The 24,108-nt window shown below is 45.4% G+C and overlaps 1 protein-coding gene across 1 annotated transcript in view; it reads right to left on the reverse strand.

The window, feature by feature from the left end:
• Positions 1 to 653: 653 nt before the first annotated feature.
• EGFR (epidermal growth factor receptor) overlaps positions 654 to 24,108 on the reverse strand; it is a 68,250-nt gene continuing 44,795 nt past the window's right edge. Inside the window, exons 20-27 of the mRNA XM_068982021.1 lie at positions 12,671 to 12,826; positions 11,785 to 11,860; positions 8,662 to 8,808; positions 7,166 to 7,263; positions 5,422 to 5,589; positions 5,035 to 5,082; positions 4,208 to 4,310; positions 654 to 3,371 (exon numbers count right to left, since the gene is read on the reverse strand). Coding sequence (XP_068838122.1) covers positions 3,010 to 3,371; positions 4,208 to 4,310; positions 5,035 to 5,082; positions 5,422 to 5,589; positions 7,166 to 7,263; positions 8,662 to 8,808; positions 11,785 to 11,860; positions 12,671 to 12,826 — 1,158 coding nt within the window. The 3' untranslated portion in view covers positions 654 to 3,009. The remainder of the gene's footprint in view (positions 3,372 to 4,207; positions 4,311 to 5,034; positions 5,083 to 5,421; positions 5,590 to 7,165; positions 7,264 to 8,661; positions 8,809 to 11,784; positions 11,861 to 12,670; positions 12,827 to 24,108) is intronic.

Raw genomic sequence — 24,108 nt, forward strand, 5'->3', positions numbered from 1 at the left:
CCTCCTTAAAGATTCTGTGATAAGATGTACGTATGGCGCACTGGACAGCTGACTCTAGAACAGCCCAGGTTGGGGCCCTGACCCTCTGAGCAGTGGACTCGCCTGTAACTGTACACAGTTGGCTCTCCAGAGCTTTTGGTTCTTTAATCATGAATTCGGCTGACTGGTGCTCACGTGGACTTTTGTGTCCTCTATTGAAGAAATCCATGTCTAAGTGGACCCACACCGTTCAAACTCATGAGGTTCAAGGGTCAGCTGTAAATAGCCTCTCACTCTTACTTTCCCTGACCTGTTTCTGAAGGCCTGGCTTGACTGGGCTGTGGGGAAATGCTCCAGGGACTGGCTGGGGAGGAAAACAGCAGACAGGCTCTCTGTGGGGCCTCAGGGCTTTGTGTCAACGAGCAGAAACCAAAGGGGTGAGGGTTAAGCTTTGAGTGGCCCCTCAGAGCCCCGAGGTGTGAGAGCCCCTCTCCTGACTGTCCACGGGGCCCCCAGACCTGGATTCAGGCTCTGCTCTCTTAGGCTCTCAAGAGTCTACAGGCCCCCTGAACCTCCCTGGACAGACACAGTGAGAAAACTGGTGGAAATACAATGTTTAAGAAAATTTAGCGAGTAGATTTTATGCCAGGAAATTGAAATACAAAAAAAAAAAATCTTGAATCTCTCTACTTTATTATGTTACAGTAAAATATTTCAAATTACAAAAATACTAAGCTCTTCCTGCTACAGTTGGACCAGGATGTTGTGCTCCCTCCTCAACTGTCTCCTGACAAACTAGTGATAGCAGAATGTGGGTCATTCTAACTCTCAGTGCTGGATACATATCTGGCTAAAGCACTTATGTTCTGAGGTGAATAAATAATGAGAGTGGTTTGCTGACAAGGACATAAAATTTCAGATCCTTAGAGACATTGTTTAATCTTTTCATGAATCATTTTTAACCCCCCAGTGGGGATGGACCGGAAGGGCACTTGGGGAATGTGCCAAGCCTAACCCCAGGCTTGAAGGGGCAGCGGAGGCCGTGGAGCTGCTTCAGGAGCGGCTTCTCTGGAGGACACTTTCACGGCCCAGCTCCCCCTGCTGCACTTTCCAATTCTTGCTGGCTGATGTCCTAGGGGTCCTCTGACCCGACTCCACGGCCCCTCCACACCAGGCGCCCATCACCCTGTGCCCTGTGCTGTCACCGAGCTGGGCTGACAAGTCTTGCCTGGCATCGTCATGTCATTTTCAGGTTAGTACTTGTTAGTTCGCTAAATTGTGAATTTTGTGGAATCAGGTATTATGATTTATTTTTTTATCTTTAATACCTATGCCAGGCTGGTAAGTTGTTAAAGTGTGGAACATGATGAAACTGAATATAGTTCATATTTCTATTGAGACAAAATTAAATACTTTGATAACAAAACTATGGGGCCCTGATCCACCTGAGTCACTAAATAACTTAAAAGCTAAAGGAAAATTGTGTGTGTGGGGGGGAAGTGGGGAGCTGAATAAAACCATGGGCTGAAAATACTGTCTGAAACACTTCTTGCTAGCTGAGATGGATCTTGACTGAGAGTGTTTACAACACTGTCTACAAAGAACTATGTAACATTCAGGGTTTGGGGACACAGATGAGAAAAAGCTTGTGTCGTAAGTAGCGGGTCCTCCAATTACAGGGAGTTATTTTAAGAGGGGATTGTTTTCTTCTTCCCACATACCTGGAGATGTTATGAAGGCATTGTCATCAACTTCAAAGTCAAATTTTGTATTTACCTGAATTTCATATGACACATAATGCTGTCTCTATTTCACCTGTGAAAAGTGCCATAGTGGTGAGGCACTCCCACACAGCTACCCGTGTGCCTGGACCCTGCAACTCACCAAGGGCAAGGAGGGATCTGGGCAGCTTCCCAGTGAGGAGCAAAGTGCCCTTTGAGTAAAAATCCCTTGAAGTAAAATAATTAATTATCTTCTAGGAGTAGCCTAAACAAATTGTTTCGTGTGTGTGTCGGGGAGAGCGTTGGGGGAGCTAAAAGAGTTTCAAGAGCAGCATCACATATGCAGTCTTCAGACAGACACCTGTCCCCTAACCTCCAAAGACTTAATATATTTCCTCTAAGACTCAAATTTGGGGGATTTGTTCCTTTTTTGCACCGTCATTCCATCTCACTTAAAGGCAATGGTCCGAATGTCGATGAATCACATATAAGCTGACCGTGGTTACTGTTTGGCTGTACAAGGAAAGCATACTGGGTTTCAAAACTATGGAATGGAAAATAAACAAGGCTAATACTTTTAATTAGAAAACACTGGTCACCCAAAGGAGAGAAAGTACCGTGGAGACATCTATATAAAAGTAAGTCTGAGGAAGAATTCTACTCCCTCTGTTTCTTCCTTGCTTAGGAAGAGTTCAAAGTGGCTTATTGTCTTGTACCTGGCTTGATCTGACATAGTACCAATGTGGCTTGCTGAGGACTCAGAGGACTGGCTGGTTATTCAACTGTCTTGCAATAGAGAAGTCTCCAAGCAGAGCCAATGGAATCACGTGTTACCTGGAAGGCTGGTTCATGCGTCTCAGTCACAGTTGGGCCTGGGTCAACTCAGTACCACAGGTGCTATAAGCAAGCTTTTTCCTTATTAGAAAAGCTCATTAAAAGTAAAATCAGTGTCAATGAAAAAACCCCAGATGTTCCTAAGCAATAAAACTCCTTAAACATATTTAGTATTTTTCAAATATACCTCATTGAAAGGTGAACTTCTTCCCAAATGGACAACATTCTTTCTGGATGCCTTTTGTGGAAGCCTCACAGTTTGAACACAAAGGAATGTCCCTGCAACTTTGCAAAGTGCATCTGAGTCAGGGGCACTTCTTGGTTGAAAGGTGGGTTGATCAGGGCAAATATGGACAAACCAGTCTCTGGGTCCAAGAGATAATGTCAGCATGGCGGTCAGGACTCAACAGCTGCCATGGCTTGGTCCTGGGGGCAGAAGGGGCTGGAAGTTTATGGCTGAGGTTGTCCTCCATGGTCAGGCCCCAGTAAAGTCACTGCCTGCTGGTGCTGCCCGCAGGTATTCAGCATTTTCAGCTGCAGGTCCCTTAAAGATGCCATTCGACTTGGCTTCCTTGGGAAAGAAGGCCTGCTGGTAGTCAGGGTTGTCTAGGCTAATTTGGTAACTGCCCTTCTGAGCCCAGAGGGCAGGGCCGTCGAGTACACCATTGATACAGGCAGGATGCGTGGTGTTGAGATACTCAGGGTTGTCCACGGCGTTGCTGCGTGAATTTTGGTACTGAGGGTCTCTGCCAGGAGCTGGGTATAGAGGCTGATTGTGATAGACAGGGTTCTGGACAGAGCCTGCGGGTCTTTTGGGAACAGATTGGTTTACATATTCTGAAATTGAAAAGAAATCAAGTGTAATCAGCAAAGCATCATCCTCAACAGGATCTAAACCCTGTGACTATTCTTCAAAGAGGCGCTGGATGACAGAGGCAGGGAAGCCTGGGGAGAAGACTCTCTTGCTAAAATATATTGTGTTCTTTTCGTACTGCTCAAAGAAACGTGCATGCTTTTCTTTTGAAAGTTTAAAGTTTTCAGAGGACTGCTTCCCTTGAGATGTGTGTTTGTGCAGGTTGGCTGTCTGGGGACAGAGCTTAGATTAAGTAAATACAAGTTTCACAGGCCAGAAATGGAACCAGGAGAGAGAACAGGGATCTAATCTGTCTCTCTCTCTCTCACACACACACTCTCTCACCCACACTGTCTCACACACTCTCTCTCACACACACTCTCTTACACACTCTCTCTCACACATACTCTCTCACACACACTCTCTCTCACACACTCTCACACACACTCTCTTTTTCACACTCTCTCACACACACTCTCTCACACACACACTCTCTCTTACACACTCTCTCTCTCACATACACACAACACACACTCTCTCTCTCAAGCACTCACACATGTAAGTCTTTACTTTTGGCTTCAAATTCTAGAAAATCTGCAGAGTCCTTCTAAAGACAACCTGGACATGCCTGGACCCATGTGCACACTTGGTCGTTGTCTATTGACTGCCCTCCTTCTCCCTTCGTTTGGTCTGCACTCTTACCGTGGGCTCTACCACTGAACCAGCTTGAAGGAAGCAGCTGGCCCGGGCCAGGGCCTGAGGCCATGGAACAGAACCCACACACCCCTCCGCCACCCCAACCCCAGCGAGCGGTACTCACCGGGTACTGGGAGGAAAGCGTCGTCCATGCTGTCCTCGGTGAGGGCACCAGTGGGGTCTGAACTGTAGCGCTGCAGGAAGCTTTCTTCCTTGAGAGGGTAGCTCTGTCAGGAGGAGATGAGGCAAGGTTAACTCCAGCCAGTGCTGCTCACTTCAGCGGGGATAAAGGTCACCTGAAAGCTTGCTAAAATGCAGATTCTGATGCAGGAGATCTGGGAGAGGACCAGAGACGCTGCACTTCTAACCACTTTGCCCACAGGTGGTACCTCACTCCTGGCCCAGATGACAGGGCAAGTGGATGGCCCGGACCAGGGCTGTCCAGCAGGGCTTTTGGCAACGACAGATGTGCCCTGTAATGTAAGCTCTTCCATACGGTAGCTCCTTACCACATGTGTGAGGAACGGAATTTTAAATTTTATTTAACTTTAATTAACATTTAAATTTAAGTAGCCACACATGGCTAGTGCATTGGTAAGTGTGGGTCTAATCAGGGCTTCACACATCACGCATCAGCACCGCCTGGAAGGCGAGCTCACAGATGGCTAGCAGATCCTGCGGCAGTAGGCCTGGGGTGGGGCCCTGACAGTCTGCATTTCTAATAAACTGCCAGGTCCAGGAACTGCACGATGCTACTGGTTCATGAATCACATCTTCAATAGCACTTTGAGAAATAATAGCTAATTGCTGGCCACAGAGTAGGGATCAAGGGAGGAAGCAATACAGGAAGGAAATCACAATTATTCAGGTTAAGGTGGGTACTTCTTATATCTAATAGAGCTGGGGTACAGAGATGTTAGTTAATTCTGGTTTGCAGATGTTGATACCTACCCCACTTCCATCAACGCAAGTCACAGTGGGAGTGTTGCTGGAGGCGCTCTGAAAAAGAATCACAGTGTTTATGATGCAGGCGGACATTCAACCATCTCCACTGAGAGCAGAAAGGGGCCTCAGGGAGAAGGGAGAAGGGCCTGATTTCATCTTGATGCATTAGCATAAGAAAACTAGGTTTAGTTCTGATTTAACTCTGTTCCTTAATGGACCAGAAAGATTATGATCCAGTTGTTGCAATGCAATAAAATAACTGGTACACTGAATTGATTCATTCTGATTTTAGCTTCACCACCTGGTTAAGTTTCACAAGATGGGTATTATTTTCCCTAGAACTCAATCTGTTCAAACCAAGAGGCAGAGCTTAAGAATGAGTGACTTTGGTACCAGGGAGCTGAGGAGGGGTGTCCGAGAGGTGGCGGGGCTGTGGAAGAAGCCCTGCTGGGGGACGAGGTACTCATCAGCATCCACAACGTCCTCCATGTCCTCCTCATCCATCAGGGAGCGGTAAAAGTTGGAGTCCGTAGGGCTTGGCAAATGCATTCTCTCGTCCCCCTGGCACAGAGATTGTGAGACCATCAGAAAGGCCAGAGAGCTGCTGTCCCACTCCCTTGCTATCGAGGTGTGGTCTGTGGTCTGCAGGTGCCTGTATATTTGCCAGTTTAGCTCTAATAACCTGCCCCCTTCCCCTGCCAGTTCTCCAAAATACAGTTCCTCCTTCCTTCCCCCATTCCCCACCCCTTGCCTGAAATGAAAACACTGAAAATTCCCTGATGTCCTAAAGTCCTCAAAGGAAATGCAGACAGCTCAGGATGTAAAAGAGGTGCCGGAGGCACAGCCTTCACTGCCTGCTGTGCTCTGTGCAGTAAAAAATGCACTTTTGCTCTTTGTCCCTGCTCCTGGCACAGAGCTCCTCAAAGTGAATGTCACTCAATCATGTTTGACTCTTTGTGACCCCATGGACTGTAGCCTGGCAGGCTCCTCTGTCCATGGTATTCTCCAGGCAAGGATACTGGAGTGGGTAGTTGTTCACTTCTCCAGGGGATCTTCCCAACCCAGGGATGGAAACCAGGTCTTCTGCATTGCAGAGCTCCTAAACCCTTGGAATTTCCTCAGTGTCTCTTATGTTAATGAGGAGATTTTTGGGAGCACCGAAAGGTGGGGGCTGGTGACCAGTAGAGCCACAGGATTAGAATCCCATGTGAGGGTTAGAACTTTCAGTCTAAGGGCAGAGGGCCTGGGGGTCAATGATTTAATCATGCCTATGTAATGAAGTCTCCATAAAAACCCAAAAGGATGAGATTCAGAGTCTTTCCGGGGTGGTGAGCACATGGAGATTTGGGGGAGAGCAGTGCACCAGAGAGCATGGAAACCATGCCCTTTCCGTATACCTCCCCTCTGTGTTTCTTCCATCTAGCCGCTCCTGCATTATATCCATTTATAATCAACAAGTGGTCTAGTGAGTAGAATGTTCCCTTGAGTTCTGGGAGCTGCTCTAGCAAATAAATGGAACCCAAGCAGAGAGGGAGTGAGAACCTCCAGTCTTTAGCTGGTAGGTCAGAAGAACCTGGACTTGGGACTGGCATCTGACGTGAAGGAGTATGGCCTCTGATGCTGTCCCAGGTGGACAGTGTCAGACTGAGCTGAATTGCAGGACACCAGCTGGTGCTGGGGAAGTGCTTGCCTAGGGGTGTGGGGACCCTCCTCCCAAAACACACACATTCCTGGAACTGCTTCAGGTGCTTTGCAATGCATTCTGCACTGATTATTTCACTGAATCTTTAAAACAGTTCCATGAGCTTGGTTTTGTTAATCTAAAGTGGAGAGTCAAGAATCTGAAGCCAGATTTGCCCCACACCAAACCCCTGGTTCCCCAGAGACAGATATGAAGCTTTGGCTAAACGGACCATGAAGATGAGGGGGCGCCAAGTGTGCAGGGCTCACACAGTGGCGGACAGTTGGGGGCTCCATGGTGAGCTTGACTTAATCCACCTTGGCCTGTGCTTGCTCTAATGCCTGAGGGTTTCTGGTGCAGCCTGGGAGGCAGGAAGCTGCATCGCCGTGGTATTACAGGGATGTGTGACCTCACTAGCAGGGTCCTCCTGGGGAGGAGAGGGGGAGTGGACTGTACCTGGATGACAAGGTAGCGCTGTGGGTCTCGGGCCATCTTGGAAAATTCAAGGATCAACTCACGGAACTTTGGGCGACTGTCTGCATCTATCATCCAGCCTGGGGAAGGAAGGAGGGAAGTCAGTTCAGTTAGAACCCTTAAAGAACTGATAAATATGGCATCCCTGAAAGTATTTATGGGGGGACTCTTTAAGACAAATAAATGAGGATGAGACCTAATCTTTGTGACAGGTTTTTCAGTCTTGGCAAGCAGGCACTGATTACCGTTTGAAGACCATGATGACATCACATATTTGAGTCAGAATGGCAATAACATGCTCTAATTTCCTGTGCCTCCCCTTCCAAGGGTCATTATGGTGTCATCATCGTAAGTGACCTGGCAGCTGTATGACAGGTTTCACTTTCTGTGAACTGCTCTGACTGTAGGGAGCCCTGGGTTTCAACTCTCCGTAAAGTCCTCACTTGACATTCAGCCTCATCCACATTCACTCAGCAGTCTAGTAAGTTGGAAAGCAGATTTAGGGAAATGTAGGAACTTTCTTAAGAACCTCAGGGCTTGGGAATGCCATTCCCTGGCATTTCATTGTATCACACTCAGCAATCACACATGCACGTGATGGGATGCTCAGTGCCTTCCTGTGAAGGATGCTCCTGTTGACCATGCCATTGCATCTGATGACACAGTGATCCAGGTCTAGATCAAACATGCTGGAGGAACAGCTGTTCACTGGAAATCCTCATGACCCTGAGAGTTCATATTTATTTTCTATCAGCAGGATGTCAAGCTATTTTAGGCTAGGCTGCTATGTGACCTCAGACAAATCATGTGACCTCTCTGGATACCAGCTTCTTCAACCTAAAGCAAGGAAGTCACAACTGATTAGCTCTGTGGTCTAAAGTTCAGAAAGACTCAGTACTGACATGGATTTGGGTCTCTCACATTCCCTGGGCTGCTTTCTGTGTAAATTCTCATCTTATGTGTAATACTACCCCCAGAGCCTACTGAACTTGGGATTCTGACAGCGTAGCAGTGTCACAATCAAGCCATCACTCTTACTTGGATTACAATGTTTACCTGCTACACTGCAGAAGGCCTCACATAAATCCACTATCTGAAAGGTTTAAGTCAAAGCAGTAGTGTTGATTCTACTAATCTCATGTGGCTATTCACTGTTAGGCATTTAAAAACAGTTTCTCTGGTAACAGGCTTCAAAATGTGGGGCAGGTGTTTCATTGAGCAACTCAGAGAGAAGAGTGTTTGGTATAACAGCTTCTGGGGGATTCTGACTCTACTTGTTTGCTTGAAAACATCAGCTCACAATGCTCAGTGTGACATTAGCTCACAGTGCTCAGCGTAGCAGGTAAGTGCTTCTGGTAAAGCGCCAGAAGGGGCTGACGAATGTGCTTGCCTATAGGCTGTGATACAGTGTCTTAGGGAGTCTAAGACCTGGGGTGTGGCTCAGGGCAGCCCGGTGACAGGTCCCGCTGGCCACTCACACTTGACCATGATCATGTAGACGTCGATGGTGCAGATGGGTGGCTGTGGGAGGCGCTCTCCTTTCTCCAGGACAGTCGAGATCTCACTCGCAGGGATTCCATCATAAGGCTTGGATCCAAAGGTCATCAACTCCCAAACAGTGACTCCTAAGAGGAAGAAGGGGTTGCTTTATGAGTCAATAATAATCACAGCATCTTGTCTTTAGTCATCATTGTTGACATACTGTCCCAACGTTTAAAAACTCCTGTTTCTGTGCCCTTGGGCAATTTGCTCGGTGCTGGAAGCCTCAGTTCAGTGTCTGTCTCATAGGATGGTTGTGAGATCAAACAAGATAACACAACTTCAAAGTTCAGACAATGCCAGGCAAATAGTAAGTAGCCAATAAATAGCAAACTTTAGTATTAACAGCAAAAGACACCACCTCTCTGAGACGTGCCTGGTCTACGGAGCAGGAGTTACACAGTCAGATGTGTGCCCCAAGAGACTTAACTAACTATAAATTGTTTTTAAAGAATAAAAAAATTAGAGATAAAAACCTCTGTGTTTCTTTTGATAAATATAAAACTCCATATTTTAAATTTCAACATCAATCAATCACCATGATTAAAAGAAAGAGTTCTATTAGAATTGGTGTTTTTTCAGACTGTTCAGAAGTTTGATGGTCTTTCTACCTAAATGCCTCCCTTGATGGAATTCTCTGCTCCAGAAACACACAAATGTGATGAGCAGTATGTCCCTTACCTAGACAGCACGACGCCCTGGGTGCCTCTAGTGATGAGCATAGTGGGCCTGAGTCTTGAGTCCCCAGACCACACAGGGAGGGGCCAGACACAGGAACCCAGTGTGGGGGGTGGTTCCTAATCTCCACCTCGTCTAACGACCCCTTTTCTTTAGAACTGACCTCTAAATGCATATCCCCATGGATCTGCATGGTGGATTTTCTAAAGGCCATTCCAAAACTGAATGATCTGAATTAACATGCAGAATGCAAGATGGAAGAATGAAGAAAAGCAGTGGTCCAGGAACAAGAAAATATTAATAATCCTTTTGTCCTTCCCACCAGTCATTATGGACTTGATCAAAAAAAGAAAATCTCATGTCCAGGTCTATAGTCAGTTAATTCTAACTAGGTTTAAACACTGCATTTAATACACACACACAATGACTTCCTAAAGGAAAGCAAGCTTTTCAGGTTTTTGGACCAATGGTGAAAGAGGGCCGTGTGTATGCCTGGCTGCGGGGTAAGAGTAGGGTTGGAAGTTGGTATGAATTCTCTGTCTTTTCAACTGGTAAGTGGAACATACAGGTTCCTGACTAAAATATTTTGCCTTGACTAGAGTCTAGAGAGTAGAGTAACAGGATATGTTTTTTAAACTAGAAATTCAGGTTCATATTGTAACAATTCTGATGTACTGCCAGAACAGCAGATCGTAATCACTGACAACGCAATTTCCACTGAGATGAAACACACAGCCCCTGTGCTGACGCTGACTTTCTGATGCTGGTTATAATCACTCAAAGGGATTAAGTCACTGAGTTTGAGAATTTCATTTTACTGGGCAGACATGGCCCTGCAGTCTGCAAGCGGGCACATGGGGCAAGGGGAGAACACAGCTGGGCAGCTGGGAAAGGCAGGGGCCCAGACCACTCTTGACCACAGTTAGGGTTTCAGGTTTTCTCTGGAACATATTTGGAAAATCAAAGAAGGAGGTTAAGCAGAGAAGTAAAAGTCTAATGAAGTTTAAAATATTTTTGCCAGCTGTCTGGAGAATAGGTGAGTGAGTACAAAACAAGCCCAGAGAAGACCCAGGAGGAGCCCCTGCATAGTGTCGCTGGAAGGGGGTGTGTCACCACACTGGGCTGTGCGGCGACAATGACAGTGACGGGTCTGGGCAGAACCACAAACAGGAAAAGCAGCACTTCTCCCTGTCCCTCCAGGGGAGCAGACACTTCTTGAACACAGCTGAAAATAAAAAGGTATCAGAATAGCTTTGTTTCCTTATCTAGTTCATCAGTTGTAAGCAGCTCAGCGTCACAGGTATAAATGAAAATTCATATATTCATTCACAAAGATTTCTGTCTTCATAAAGCTTATATTATAGCAGGAGAGATAGACAAAGACCCATGAAATTTTAAAAAATTTAATAGCAGGAGAGATAGAAAAAAAACCATGAAATTCTTAAAAATTTAACTGGAATATTAGGAAGTTAGTAATGTTGTAAAAGAAATGCTAAATAGGAGATATCCTGAATGATTCTGTTTTTGTGATAATAACAGCATTCCTCTTGGAAACTCCTTATAATATTCTATGGGTGGGTGATTCACCTCTATTGCTTTGATAGCTGGGATAGATTGATGTTTACCATTCAATGCAGATTAGCTGTTTTGCAGCCTTTGGGCTGATTTGGCAGTAACAGGGGGTAGTACCCCCTACAGCAACCAGTGGGAATGCTTTCCTGAAAGGCGAGGCCCTTGAAGGCTCTGGAGCCCCTCTGACAGAGAACAAGACGAGAGCATGGAAGGTGTGTCTGAGGAGAGGGAAGCTGGGCAGAGGACAGAGCACAGGCTGCGTGGGATTTGGAGGAAGAAAGAAGCAGGTCCTGGTGAGATGGCCTTCATGAGAGCTGGAAGCAGCAGCTACTTCCCTTTCCTCATATTTCCCCAAAGACACACTCTCACAGTGCATTTTGTCGAGCCATTCTCTCTGATGCAGAAAGAGAACCATTCAGTACCTGGAACCGCAGCCAGCGAGTTAGTCCGCTGTAGAACCACACTCTCTACCGGAAACACTTCTCACGAGACCTGATTTGCCATCTCCCTTTGGTTCACTTCAAATTCACAGCAAGAGGTTGTACCTGCTTGACTTTGGGATACAGGCATTTCCCAGGTTCACATTCTTTCCTTCTGTTACTCCCTCTCCTGACAAGCTCACTGTTACCTCCAGTGACGCTTAGGATGGTAGTTAGACTCAATTTCCTTTTTCATGTTTCCTATTGTAACAGCCTGACAACAACGATAACGTGACTGTTAGTGTCTCCCATGGCAGAGTGTACAGTGCGCAGCAACAGCGCAAGCCAGCACAGCCTCGGCCTTGATTCACCGGCCTCAGGGTTCTGACTCACCATAGCTCCAGACATCACTCTGATGAGTATAAATTCGGTGTAAAATTGATTCCAAAGCCATCCATTTGATAGGGACCTTGGAATGATGAGAGATAAAAGTAATAAGACAAGTATTAGCTTCCTTCTATTGAAAAACAAAATGACAAGGAGAAATTGAAAATGACAAAGGTGAGAAAACCAGGCCACCCACACCCCAACCCCCCAGGCCCAGGGCTCCTTCCCAGCAGGAGGAGAGGTTTGTCTGGCAGAGGACAGGGTCTCTGTCAGACCGCAGGACTGAGGAGGGTCTTTGGTCTGTCTGTGGGCTCCTCTGCTGAGCTGGGTGCATGGGCTGGTAGCTGGGGACCCTGGTCGTGCTCTGTGTTTGTGGGTGCTTGCAGGGCCAGCTGCTTGGAGTCATGTAAGCCAGTGTGAAACTGAAGAGATGTACAGCTGATCTAGAGTGTTCTGAAGGGTATATCTGGATACCTGCATCCTTCACTGCTGGGAAAGCCCCCTGGAGAAGCCCCAGGCCTGTCTAGAGGAAGAAGCCAAGTCCATTGTGGCCAGCGCCCCTCGGGAGGTCCTGGAACAATCACAGGAAACTTTCCTTGCTGCCAAATCAGCTATGACATTTCAAGATGTTCTTCTGAAGGGTCTTTACCCTGGAGCAGGAGGTGGAAACCTAACTTTGGCTAATAGTCCCCTAGAGATGAAGCTGAATTCACATTTACTGCCTTTGGCTTCTGGGTGTGTCAGAAACATCTCTATTTACCTTCCCAGGAAATGCTTCTCCCCAGGCAGCTCTGGAGCCTGGCTAGACACAATGCTGGTGGCACTGTGACCTCACCTAGAAGGTCCTGAGAATGGCCCTGAGTCGGTCAGTCTGCTTCAGGAAAGTGCATACCTTGCCTCCTTCTGCGTGATACTCCTTCTCCTCGGCACCCAGCAGCTTGGCCAGCCCGAAGTCTGTGATCTTCACGTGCTGCGGCGTCTTCACCAGCACGTTCCTGGCTGCCAGGTCCCTATGCACCAAGCGCCGGTCTTCCAGGTAATTCATGCCCTGAAACACAGGGCCACACGGGAGGGGTGGGCATCTCAGTGCAGCGTTCAGTGTCATGCAGCAGTATCTGACCTGAAGTCTACCCGTGGGCGAACTGCCCTCCACAGACACAGTGACTTGGACCTGGCAACATCCGCTCCAAGGATGGAGAGGCTAACTGATCTCCATCCAGTTATCAAGTTTCAAGCTCAAATGAACAAGTAGAAGAGGCCAGTGACAGAGAAGGAGCCCCACTGTAGGGCCCAAACTTGGCTGCACACTACTCAGAATGGCTGCTGCCTCTTGCCTGGCCTTGCCACCCTGGGCCACTTCATATGGGGCACTGCCTTCCCAGGGCCCAAGGCTCTCATCACACTGTCCTGGACTATCTTACATGATTCACTACCAGTGAAGGTTTTTGTCCAGTTTTATTTTTCTTTTTAAACTGAAATCACAGGGCTATTAAATTTGCTTTAACAAAGTACCAATCCCCACCCTCTCCCTGGCTGCCTCCATAAGTGTGCTAATCAGAATCAAGGCTGTAAGGATGCAAAAGACTTGTAAGAAGAAAACTGTAAGAGACTGATGAGTGAAATCAAAGAAGAAACAAACAGATGCAGAGAAATACCATGTTCTCAAATGGGAAGAATGAATATTGTGAAAATGACTACACTATCCAAAGCAATCTACAGATTCAATGCAATCCCTACTAAGTCACCAGTGGCATTTTTCACAGAATTAAAACAAAATTTTTACAATTTGTATGAAAACACAAAAGACTCTGAATAACCAAAGGAATCTTGAGAAAGAAAAATGGAGTTGGAGGAATCAGGCTCCCTGACTTCAGACTATACTAGAAAGCTACAATCATCAAGACAGTATGGTACTGGCACAAAAACAGAAATATAGCTCAATGGTATAGGACAGAAAGCTCAGAGATAAACCCATGTACCTATGGTCACCAAATCTATGATAAAGGAGGAAAGACTATACAATGAAGATGCCTCTTCAATAAGTGGTGCAGGGAAAACTGGACAGCTACATGTGAAAGAATGATATTAGAACACTCCTAATACCATACACAAAAATGAACTCAAAATGGGTTAAAGACCTAAATGTAAGGCTCGCTGCTATAAAACCCTTAGAGGAAAACACAGGCAGAACGCTCTTTGACATAAAGCATAGCAAGATCTTTTTTGATCTACCTCCTAATGAAGATAAAAACAAAAATAAACAAATGGGATATAATTAAACAAAAAACTTTGGCATAGCAAAGGAAATTATAAGCAAAACCAAAAGACAGTCCTTAGAATGGGAGAAAATATTTGCAAATGAAGCAACTGACAAAGGTTTAATCTCCAAAATATACAAGCAGCTGATTCAGCTCAATATCAAAAAAGCAAACAATCCCATAAAAAATTGTGGGGGAGAGAGCTAAATAGACATTTCTCTGAAGAAGACATACAGGTGGCCATGAAGCATATGAAAAGATTCTCAACATTACTAATTATTAGAAAAATAAAATTGAAAACTACAATGAAGTATCACTTCACACCAGTCAGAATGGCCATTATCAAAAAATCTATAATAATGTTGGAGAGGGTGTGGAGAAAAGGGAACCCTCTGACTCTGTTGGTGGGAATGTAAATTGGCACAGCTATTATGGAGAACAGTATGTAGGTTTCTTAAAAAACTAAAAATAGAGGTACCATATAACCCAGCAATTTCAGTTCTGGGCATAAATCCAGAGAAAACTATGATCTGAAAGGATGCATGAATCTCAAAATTCATTGCATCACTATTTATAATAGTCAGGACACGGAAGGAACCTAAATGTCCATCAACAGAGGAATGGAAAAAGAAGACGTGGTGCATACATACTGTGGAATATTACTCAGCCCATAAAAGGAATGGAATGCCATCTGTAGAGACATGAATGGACCTAGAGACTGTTATACAGGGTAAAGCAAGTCAGAAAGAGAAACACAAACATTGTATAATAGACTCTAGAAAATGATACAGATGAATGTATTTGCAAAGCAGAAACTGAGTGACATGTAGTGAACAAATGCATGGAAACTAAGAGGGAAGAGGGGATGAACTGGGAGACTGGGATTGACAAAAATACGCACTGTATATGAAACAGATAACAAATGAGAACCTCCTGTGCAGCACAGGAAACTACTCAATGATCTGTGGTGGCCTAGATGGGAAGGAATCTAAGGGTGTATATATGTATACATGTAACTGACTCACTTTGCTGTATAGCAGAAACTATCACAACACTGTAAAGCAATTATACTCCAATTAAAAAAAAATTGCTTTTCTCAAATTGCTTCTGTATTTAAGAGAGCCTCAGCAGTTTATCTGGAGAAATCTTAGGTATTATTCATTACTCATAATATTGGAATTCTTTTCCCATTAACACCATCAGTGTTTGAGTAATATGCCAATATGCATAGAAATCTAGAAAAATTCTGATTATTTAATGTTTAATGTATGTGTTATTGATATTACAAACACTTGTTTACTGCCAGGCTTTGATGTTAAGAGATGACTTTGGTATTTACCCCACCCTGTTCCCTGACCACTTACTAGGTCAAAGAGGATATTATGCTCTACATACACTTCCCTGGTTTCAGGATTTATATACATCATATTCCTTTCATAGAAATGTAGTCTGCCCTATAAATTGCCACAAGGCCTTCAGAATGAACAAATCTGAGGAACTAATCTGTGCTGAAAATTGTCCTCTATCTGGATACAATGCATCACCTATAGTTCTCGTTTGGTTGTTCCAGTTGTGAGAGCTCATATAATCTTTCATTCTATCTTCATGGAATAAAATGACTTAATTGGCCTGTGTTCCAGTTTTGTTTAGCGAACTATGTTAAGAGAGAGTTTCTGTTCTCACTAACTGTATGGAGACCTGCTTTCTTATAACATCTCAAACTGAGAAAAATCTCAAAGATATTATCAAAATAGACATAAAATTGTCTTTTATGCTCTGTAATTTGAATTTTAAAAAAACTAATAAATGGATTGTAATATTTTAAAAAAAGAAGGCTGTAACAGAAAGAATATTTGAGAAGCACCCAGCGCAGTGCCTGACATTTAGTGAATTTTCAGATGGACATCCCTTGGTACCCATGAAACTGGTTCCAGGAACCCCTCCCACTGCCACCTCCCAAACAAAATCCATAAATATTCAAGTCCCTTATAAAAAATGGCACAGTATTTGTATGTAACATGCACACATCCTCTTGCATACTTTAAATTCTCTCTACATGTACTTATAGCACCTCATACAAAGTAACTAGTTGTAAATACAGTGTAAATGCTATGTAAACAGTTGCCTGCGCCCAGAAAATTCAAGTTTTGGTGTTTCTTTTTTTAGCTTTTTGGAATTTTCTTTCCAAGTATTTTTGATCCATGGTTGGCTGATTCTGCAGATGCAGAACTATGGATATGAAGGGCTGACTGTGACCCTGACCTCTGACTGTGGATCCTTGTCCACAGCCTCCTTGGTGTCTTTGTTACCTGCCCGTCCTCCCCTGACAGGTGGGGTCACTTCCTGCCCCTACTTCTGGCTTGATGAGCTAAACTCACCTGCCCAGATGAGCTAAACTCCTTTGACCCTCCCAAGCTCTAACCTGTTGTCACAAGCTTGGCAGCCTTCGCTCCCGAGCCAGGCCTGGCAGGCAGGAGAAGCCTGTGTTGTTGGGACCACATTCTCTCCCACTTATTCACAGAAGTACCTCTTTCCAGTCAGGGAAGTGGACCACACTTCTAGCCTCCTTTACAGCTGACACTCATGACCTCTCCAGCGAAGGGCAGGCACCATGGAAATGCTTATTGAAGGACAAAAAATGGAAATGAATGGGTTCAACCAACTCTTCATTACTCTTGAGCTTTTGCACACAGCTCTCTCTACTTCAGTGCAAGTGCAGGGGACACCTCTAGATAAGAGTGGATCCCAAATTTTCTGGCAAATTCTTTACTTCCTTTTGATACATATTAGGTAAAAACTAAAAATTAACTTGTCATATCAAAGCAAAATGAAAAATTAGGAAGATGAGTGAGTGAGTGAATGAAAGTCACTCGTTTCATCTGATACTTTGTGACCCCATGGACTGTAGCCCACCAGGCTCCTCTGTCCATGGATTTCTTCAGGGGATCTTCCCAACCCAGGGATCGAACCCAGGTCTCTTGTAGGCATATTATTTACTGTCTGAGCCACCAGGTAAGTCCTCATAAGAAGATAGGGTCTTATAAAGACATTACCAGGAATTAGTCTTAGAGGGCTATTTTTGATGCCTTTTGTGTTTTTCTTTCTTTCTTCTACTCCTCTTCCAAACATTCCTCCAAACAGAGGAGGCCTTCTACTCCTTGGCTCCTCTCCACCTTCATGGGGTTTCTAGCATCAGCCTTGTCCCCTGAGGGTTTCACTAAGCCCACAGGGAGGACAGCAGAGGGCATTTTCAGCTACAATTAACTATCATTGTGAACTTCCATTCTGCCTCTTTATGTACCCAACAGAGAATGTGGTACACTGGAAACATTTTTTATAGCAGCTCGTTGAAGAAGAATGAGAGTATGAATGAGTGATAATGGCAGCTGACAGTTCCAAGTCAGGCATGGCAAACTCACCTGCAAAGAAACCTCTCCAGGTGATGGCAGGCCCAGCACCCACACAACTGCCCTGAGAGCTGACCCAGGTCCCAAGGCTGAGCTGGTGCTACACAAACCAAGTGCTCTGAGGCCACCATTGGGACTGTGTCCATAATTTCATGCTGGGGTCCCCAAGTAAAACTTGGCTGCTGCCACAGAGACTGCCAAATGCCAGATGCCCAGATGCCAAAAAATACCCCAACACCCCAGCATTTGGTTCAGTTCACTCTCTCAGTTGTGTCCAAATCTTGGCGACCCCATGTATTGCATGCAGCACGCCAGGCTTCTCTGTCCATCAACTCCCTTAGCTTGCTCAAACTCATGTCCATCGAGTCGGTGATGCCATCCAACCATCTTATCCTCTACCATCCCCTTCTCCTCCTGCCTTAAATCTTTCCCAGCATCAAGGTCTTTTTAATGAGTCAATTGGTCCTATCAGGTGGCCAAAGTAGTGGAGTTTCAGCTTCAGCATCAGTCCTTCCGATAAATATTCAGGACTGCTTTCCTTTAAGATGGACTAGTTGGATCTCCTCGCAGTCCAAAGGACTCTCAAGTCTTCTCCAACACCACCATTAAAAAGCACCAATTCTTCGGCACTCTGCTTTCTTTATTAGTCCAACTCTTACATCAATACATGACTACTGGAAAAGCCATGGATTTGACTAGATGGACCTTTGTTGGCAAAGTAATGTGTCTGCTTTTTAATATGCTGTCTAGACTGGTCAGAGCTTTTTTTCCAAGGAGCAAGCGACTTTTAATTTCATGGCTGCAGTCACCATCTGTAGTGATTTTGGGGCCCCCCAAAATAAAGGTTTTCACTGTTTCCATTGTTTCCCCATCTATCTGCCATGAAGCGACAGGACTGGGTGCCATGATCTTAGTCTTCTGAATGCTGAGTTTGAAGCCAGCTTTTTTGCTCTTCTCTTTCACTTTCATCAAGAGGCTCTTTAGTTCTTCTTTGCTTTCTGCCATAAGGGTGGTGTCATCTGTGTATCTGAGGTTTTTGATATTTCCCCTGGAAATCTTGATTCCAGCTTGTACTTCATCCAGCCTGGCATTTCTCATGATGTACTTTGCATATTAGTTAAATAAGCAGAGTGACAATACACAGGCTTGACGTATTCCTTTCCCGATTTGGAACTAGTCTAATGTTCCAGTCTGGTTCTAACTGTTGTTTCCTGACCTGCATACAGATTTCTCAAGAGGCAGGTGAGGCTGTCTGGTATTCCCATCTCTTGAAGAATTTTCCACAGTTTGCTGTATTTTCCATAGCAAACTGTATGGATCTAACAAAAGTTTTGGCGCAGTCAATAAAGCAGAAGTAGATATTTTTTCTGGGACTCATTTGCTTTTTCAATGACCCAACAGATGCTGGCAATTTGATCTCTGGTTCTTCGGCCTTTTCTAAACTCAGATTGAACATCTTGAACATCTTGAACTTCCATCTGGAAGTTCATGTACTGTTGAAGCCTGGCTTGGAGAATTTTGAGCATTACTTTACTAGCATGTGAGATGAGTGCAATTGTGTAGTAGTTAGAACATTCTTTGGCATTGCCTTTCTTTGGGATTGGGATGAAAACTGACCTTTGCCAGTCCTGTGGCCACTGCTGAGTGTTCCAGATTTGCTGGCATATTGAGTGAAGCACTTTAACAGCATCATCTTTTAGGATTTGAAATAGATGAGCTGAAATTCCATCACCTCCACTAGCTTTGTTCATAGTGATGCTTCCTAAGGCCCACTGACTTTGCATTCCACGATGTCTGGCTCTAGGTGCATGATCACACTGTTAGGTTATCTGGGTCATGAAGACCTTTTTTGTATAGTTCTTCTGTGTATTGTTGCCCTCTTCTTAATATCTTCTGTTTCTGTTAGGTCCACACCATTTCTGTCCTTTATTGTGCCCATATTTGCATGAAATGTTTCCTCGGTATCACTAATTTTCTTGAGGAGATCTCTAGTCTTTCCCCTTCTATTGTTTTCCTCAATTTCTTTGCATTGATCACTGAGGGAGGCTTTCTTATGTCTCCTTGCTATTCTTTGGAACTCTGCCTTCAATTGTGTATATCTTTCCTTTTCTCCTTTGCCTTTTGCGTCTCTTCTTTTCTCAGCTATTGGTAAGGCCTCCTCAGACAACCATTTGCCTTGCTGCATTTCTTTTTCTTGGGGGGATGGTCTTGATCACTGCCTCCTGTACAATGTCACAAACCTCTGTCCATAGTTCTTCAGGCACTCTGTCTATCACATCTAATCCCTGGAATGTATTTGTCCCTTCCACTGTATAATTGTAAGGGATTTGATTTAGGTCATACCTGGTTTTCCTTCCTTTCTTCAATTTAAGTCTGAATTTGGCAATAAGGAGTTCATGATCTGAGCCACAGTCAGCTCCTGGTCTTGTTTTTGCTGACTGTATAGAGCTTCTCCATCTTTGGCTGTAAAGAATATAATCAATATGATTTCGGTATAACCATCTGGTGATGTCCATGTGTAGAGTCTTCTCTTGTTTTGTTGGAAGAAAGTGTTTGCTATGACCAGTGCATTCTCTTGGCAAAACTCTGTTAGCCTTTGATCTGCTTCATTTTGTACTCTAAGGCCAAATTTGCCTGTTACTCCAGGTATCTCTTGACTTCCTGCTTTTGCATTCCAGTTCCGTGTAACGAAGAGGACATCTTTTTTGGGTGTTAGTTCTAGAAGTTCTTGTAGGTCTTCACAGAGCCATTCAACTTCAGCTTCTTCAGCATTATTCGTTGGGCCATGGACTTGGATTACTGTGATACTGAATGGTTTGCCTTGGAAATGAACAGAGATCATTCTGTCATTTTTGAGATTACACCCAAGTACTGCATTTTGGACTCTTCTGTTGACTGGGAGGGCTACTCCATTTCTTCTAAGGGATTCTTACCTACAGTAGTAGATATAAAGGTCATCTGAGTTAAATTCTCCCATTCCAGTCCATTTTACTTCACTGATTCCTAAAATGTCGACGTTCGCTCTTGCCATCTCCTATTTGGCCATTTCCAATTTGCCTTGATTCATGGACCTGACACTCCAGGTTCCTAGGCAATACTTTCTTTACAGCATCGGACTTTTCTTCTATCTCCAGTTACACCATCTGCAGCTGGGCGTTGTCTCTGCTCTGGCTCCGTCTCTTCATTCTTCCTGGGGTTATTTCTCCACTCTTCTCCAGTAGCATATTGGGCACCTACCGATCTGGGGAGTTCTTTCAGTGTCATATCTTTTTGCCTTTCCATACTGTTCATGGGGTTCTCAAGGCAAGAATACTGAAGTGGTTTGCCATTTCCTTCTTCAGTGGACCATGTTTTCTCAGAACTCTCCACCATGACCCGTCCATCTTGGGTGGCCCTACAATGGCATGGCTCATAGTTTCACTGAGTTAGACAAGGCTGTGGTCCACGTGATGAGATTGGTTAGTTTTCTGAGATTGTGGTTTTCATTCTGTCTGCCCTCTGATGGAGAAGGATAAGAGGCTTATGGAAGCTTCCTGTTGGGAGAGACTGACTGTGGAGGAAACTGGGTCTTGTTCTGATGGGCGGGGCCATGCTCAGTAAATCTTTAATCCAATTTTCTGTTGATGGGCGGGGCTGTGTTCCCTCCCTGTTGTTTGACCTGAGACCAAACTATGGTGGAGGTGATGAAGATAAGGCGACCTCCTTCAAAAGGTTCTGTGCGTGCACTGCAGCACTCAGTGTCCCTGACCCTGCAGCAGGCCACCGCCAACCCATGCCTCTACCAGAGACTCCTGGACACTCACGGGCAAGTCTAGGTCAGCCTCTTGCGGGGTCACTGCTCCTATCTGCTGCTGTGTAAATAAAGCAATGGAAGGTACCTCCACCCTACCCCTCCTCCTACTCCTGAGATCTTTAAAGGACCAGAGCAATGTTTTCTCAGAGAAGGCTTGGGAAAGGGGAGAAGAAAGCAGTTTATGTGTTCTGGAGCAGACAGCCAATCAGCCAGAGGGATTTAAAAGTCAGAGATAATTACAGGATAAGATTAGCCTCCTTTGAACTTAAGTGAAACTCTATTCCTTGGTTTCTGTCCCACATAACACAGAGGGCTTGAAAGGCCATCTCAGTGCCTCACACAGTTAAGATTTTAACCAGCACCAAAGATAAGAGCCCTGACACTGCTCGAGAACTCTCAGAATCCAAACAGAACCGCAGGAAGCAACACCAGTGTTTAAGCCTCGTGGGGCTTCATGGAAAAGAATTTCCCTGGTTCTTCTTTGAGATCCTCACTTCAGTTTAACGGAATGTATTTATTTTGTCATTTAACATAGGACAGCGAAGATGGATGTGGCAAAAATGAGGTTAAAAGGGGTCCCTTCACGCTGGGACCTGTGGACACTCCATGAGGGATGTGAAGATGTTCCTGGCACAACGCTCACAGAAGAAGGCCCGGGCTGGGTCTGACATTCACAGACTGCTTTCCCAGGCACTGCAGCATCCTGGAGCTCTCAGTAGAAGCCCAGAGGGAGAAGCAGACCTGAGCTGCATTTCTAACAGACTTTTTAACCACCGTGTGGGGAAGAGGGGGGATGTGACCTGATGACTATGGAGATGGCATAAGTAGGAAGTGGAGGGCAGACAGAAGGCTCTGGCAGAGTTCACTGAAGCACAGCCTCCACACCACTGAACCCTGCCCTCAGGAGAGGCAGGCAAGTGTCAGAATGTCCTGTTCCAGACACCAAGCTTCTGCTGGGTAGGGACAGGAGGCCTGCTAGGCTCACTGGTCTGAGGGCTGCACTCTGATTGTGACATCAAGGGCTGGGGAAAAGCACAGAAGTGGGAGCAAGGATGCCTGGGATCAAATCTTGGTTTTGCTGCTTATGTGCTTGAGAACTTGGCACATTACTTAAACACCCTTATCTCACTCTCTCCACATGTAAGACAGGCTACTCAGAGGATTAAATGAGTTAATCCCTATGGAGCACTGAGGACAGCACCCAGTAGAATGCTGCATCACTGCTGTGACTGTCATCATTTCCTCCTGGATGCCAAATCCATCCTCTCTACTCCACCCTTTTGGACATGACCTTGAATTAGGCCGCTGCAGTGTCCTGCTACACTTTCCCCAAAAGTAAGATCATGAATAAATACCTGCATGGTGCCCTTGGCTTTCATGATGAAGTTGGGCTTGCAGGTCCCTGGGGGGTATCCCCTTCCCCTCCTGCCCTGCCCCTCATTCCTCAGCAGCCCTCAGCGTCTCTCCATCACTGCCCACTCCGTTTGCTCCCTCAGACAACTCCCAGGACAGGACCTGGCTCTCACTCCCATCCACAGAACCAAGCAACGTCCAGGACTCCAGAGGGTGTGGGGTACCTGCTGCCCCCATACCTGGCGCTTGACTGGCAGGCTGAGACCACTTTGCTGGTCCCCATGTGGCTTGTACAGCAGCCTCTGGGAGTCTGGTCCCCACCTCTCCTGATATCACCCCCTCATTTCCTCCTGCATTGTTAGCTCTCTATGGATCTGTTTTCCTTACCTGTTCATAAGTTTAGGGAGATAAGAAATTTTGTCTAATTATATATATATATTTCACATGATACTGGACACTGACAGATAAATGCTCAAGAAATAACTAAATGAAATGTCTAAGAGCTGAGGAATATGCTTTAATCGTACAGCAACTTTTGGCTTTATAAGGACATAATGTAAAGTGATCATTTAGGTTAAGTTCAACTGTAATCTTTTATGGAACAATGTAAGAATGAAAAAAAACATCCAAATAACTGAAAACATCTGGTGACTGGATCTGCTGTTTGTCTCTGTCCTGTCTGCAGTCTTGGTGCCTCGGGGTGCTATGCAGGTGTGTGCTTTGCAGGTGAATCAGCTCTTGGGAGGAGTCTTCTCTGGCCCCGCGGATGGAGGCTGGAGGCTGAATCACCACCCTTAAGCTGCACAGTCCATCTGCGGGGCTGGGGCTGCCTGGAACCTCACCTTTAGGAGTCCTGATCTGGAGAACAGGAAACCTGGGTGGTGTGGGGAAGGGGAGCAGACCTAGGCACAAAGGCCAGAGCCCCGTGGGCCGAGACAGGAGGCTGTGCACGTGAGCTGCACTGGATGGTCAGCATCTCCCCCACAAAGGCCGAGCAAGGGTGACGGATGACAGCTCCTTTGCCAGCACGATTTTCATTCTCTCCCGTTAGAGGCAGGACCACCTTCCTCCCCTAACCTGGATGGGTCTTCTCTTAGCTGTTCACACGACCTGAGAACTCCTATAAATGTGTGAACTGTGAAAACACCTGGGGTGTTTTCAAATGAACTGAGACCAAACTAAGTGTCCTGTGTGCTTAAGAAATGAATCCCTTGAATGGAATCCTTTTTGAAGTTCATCCTTATCAAGTCACATCTTATAGAATGCACTAGGTGTAGTCTGGTGCTTACAAAGTCGTGGTCAGTTTCTTTCTGACAGTTTCTCCCCTGGATCCCCCTTCCCCAACAGCTGCCTTCAAATCTCACTGGGGCCTGGTGAAGATCTGAAACTTATCTCTCTGAAAACTAACTTCTGTGAGATCTTAATCCAGGTTAGGGGAAAGAAAGCTCTGCTGTCCCAAAGGCTGGAGAAAATGTTAAATGAAAGCCTGGGGAGCTGATTTACACAGGATTCGCAGTAT

Source organism: Capricornis sumatraensis, chromosome 10, assembly GCF_032405125.1.
Source record: "Capricornis sumatraensis isolate serow.1 chromosome 10, serow.2, whole genome shotgun sequence".
In the NCBI taxonomy this organism is placed as follows: Eukaryota; Metazoa; Chordata; class Mammalia; order Artiodactyla; family Bovidae; genus Capricornis; species Capricornis sumatraensis.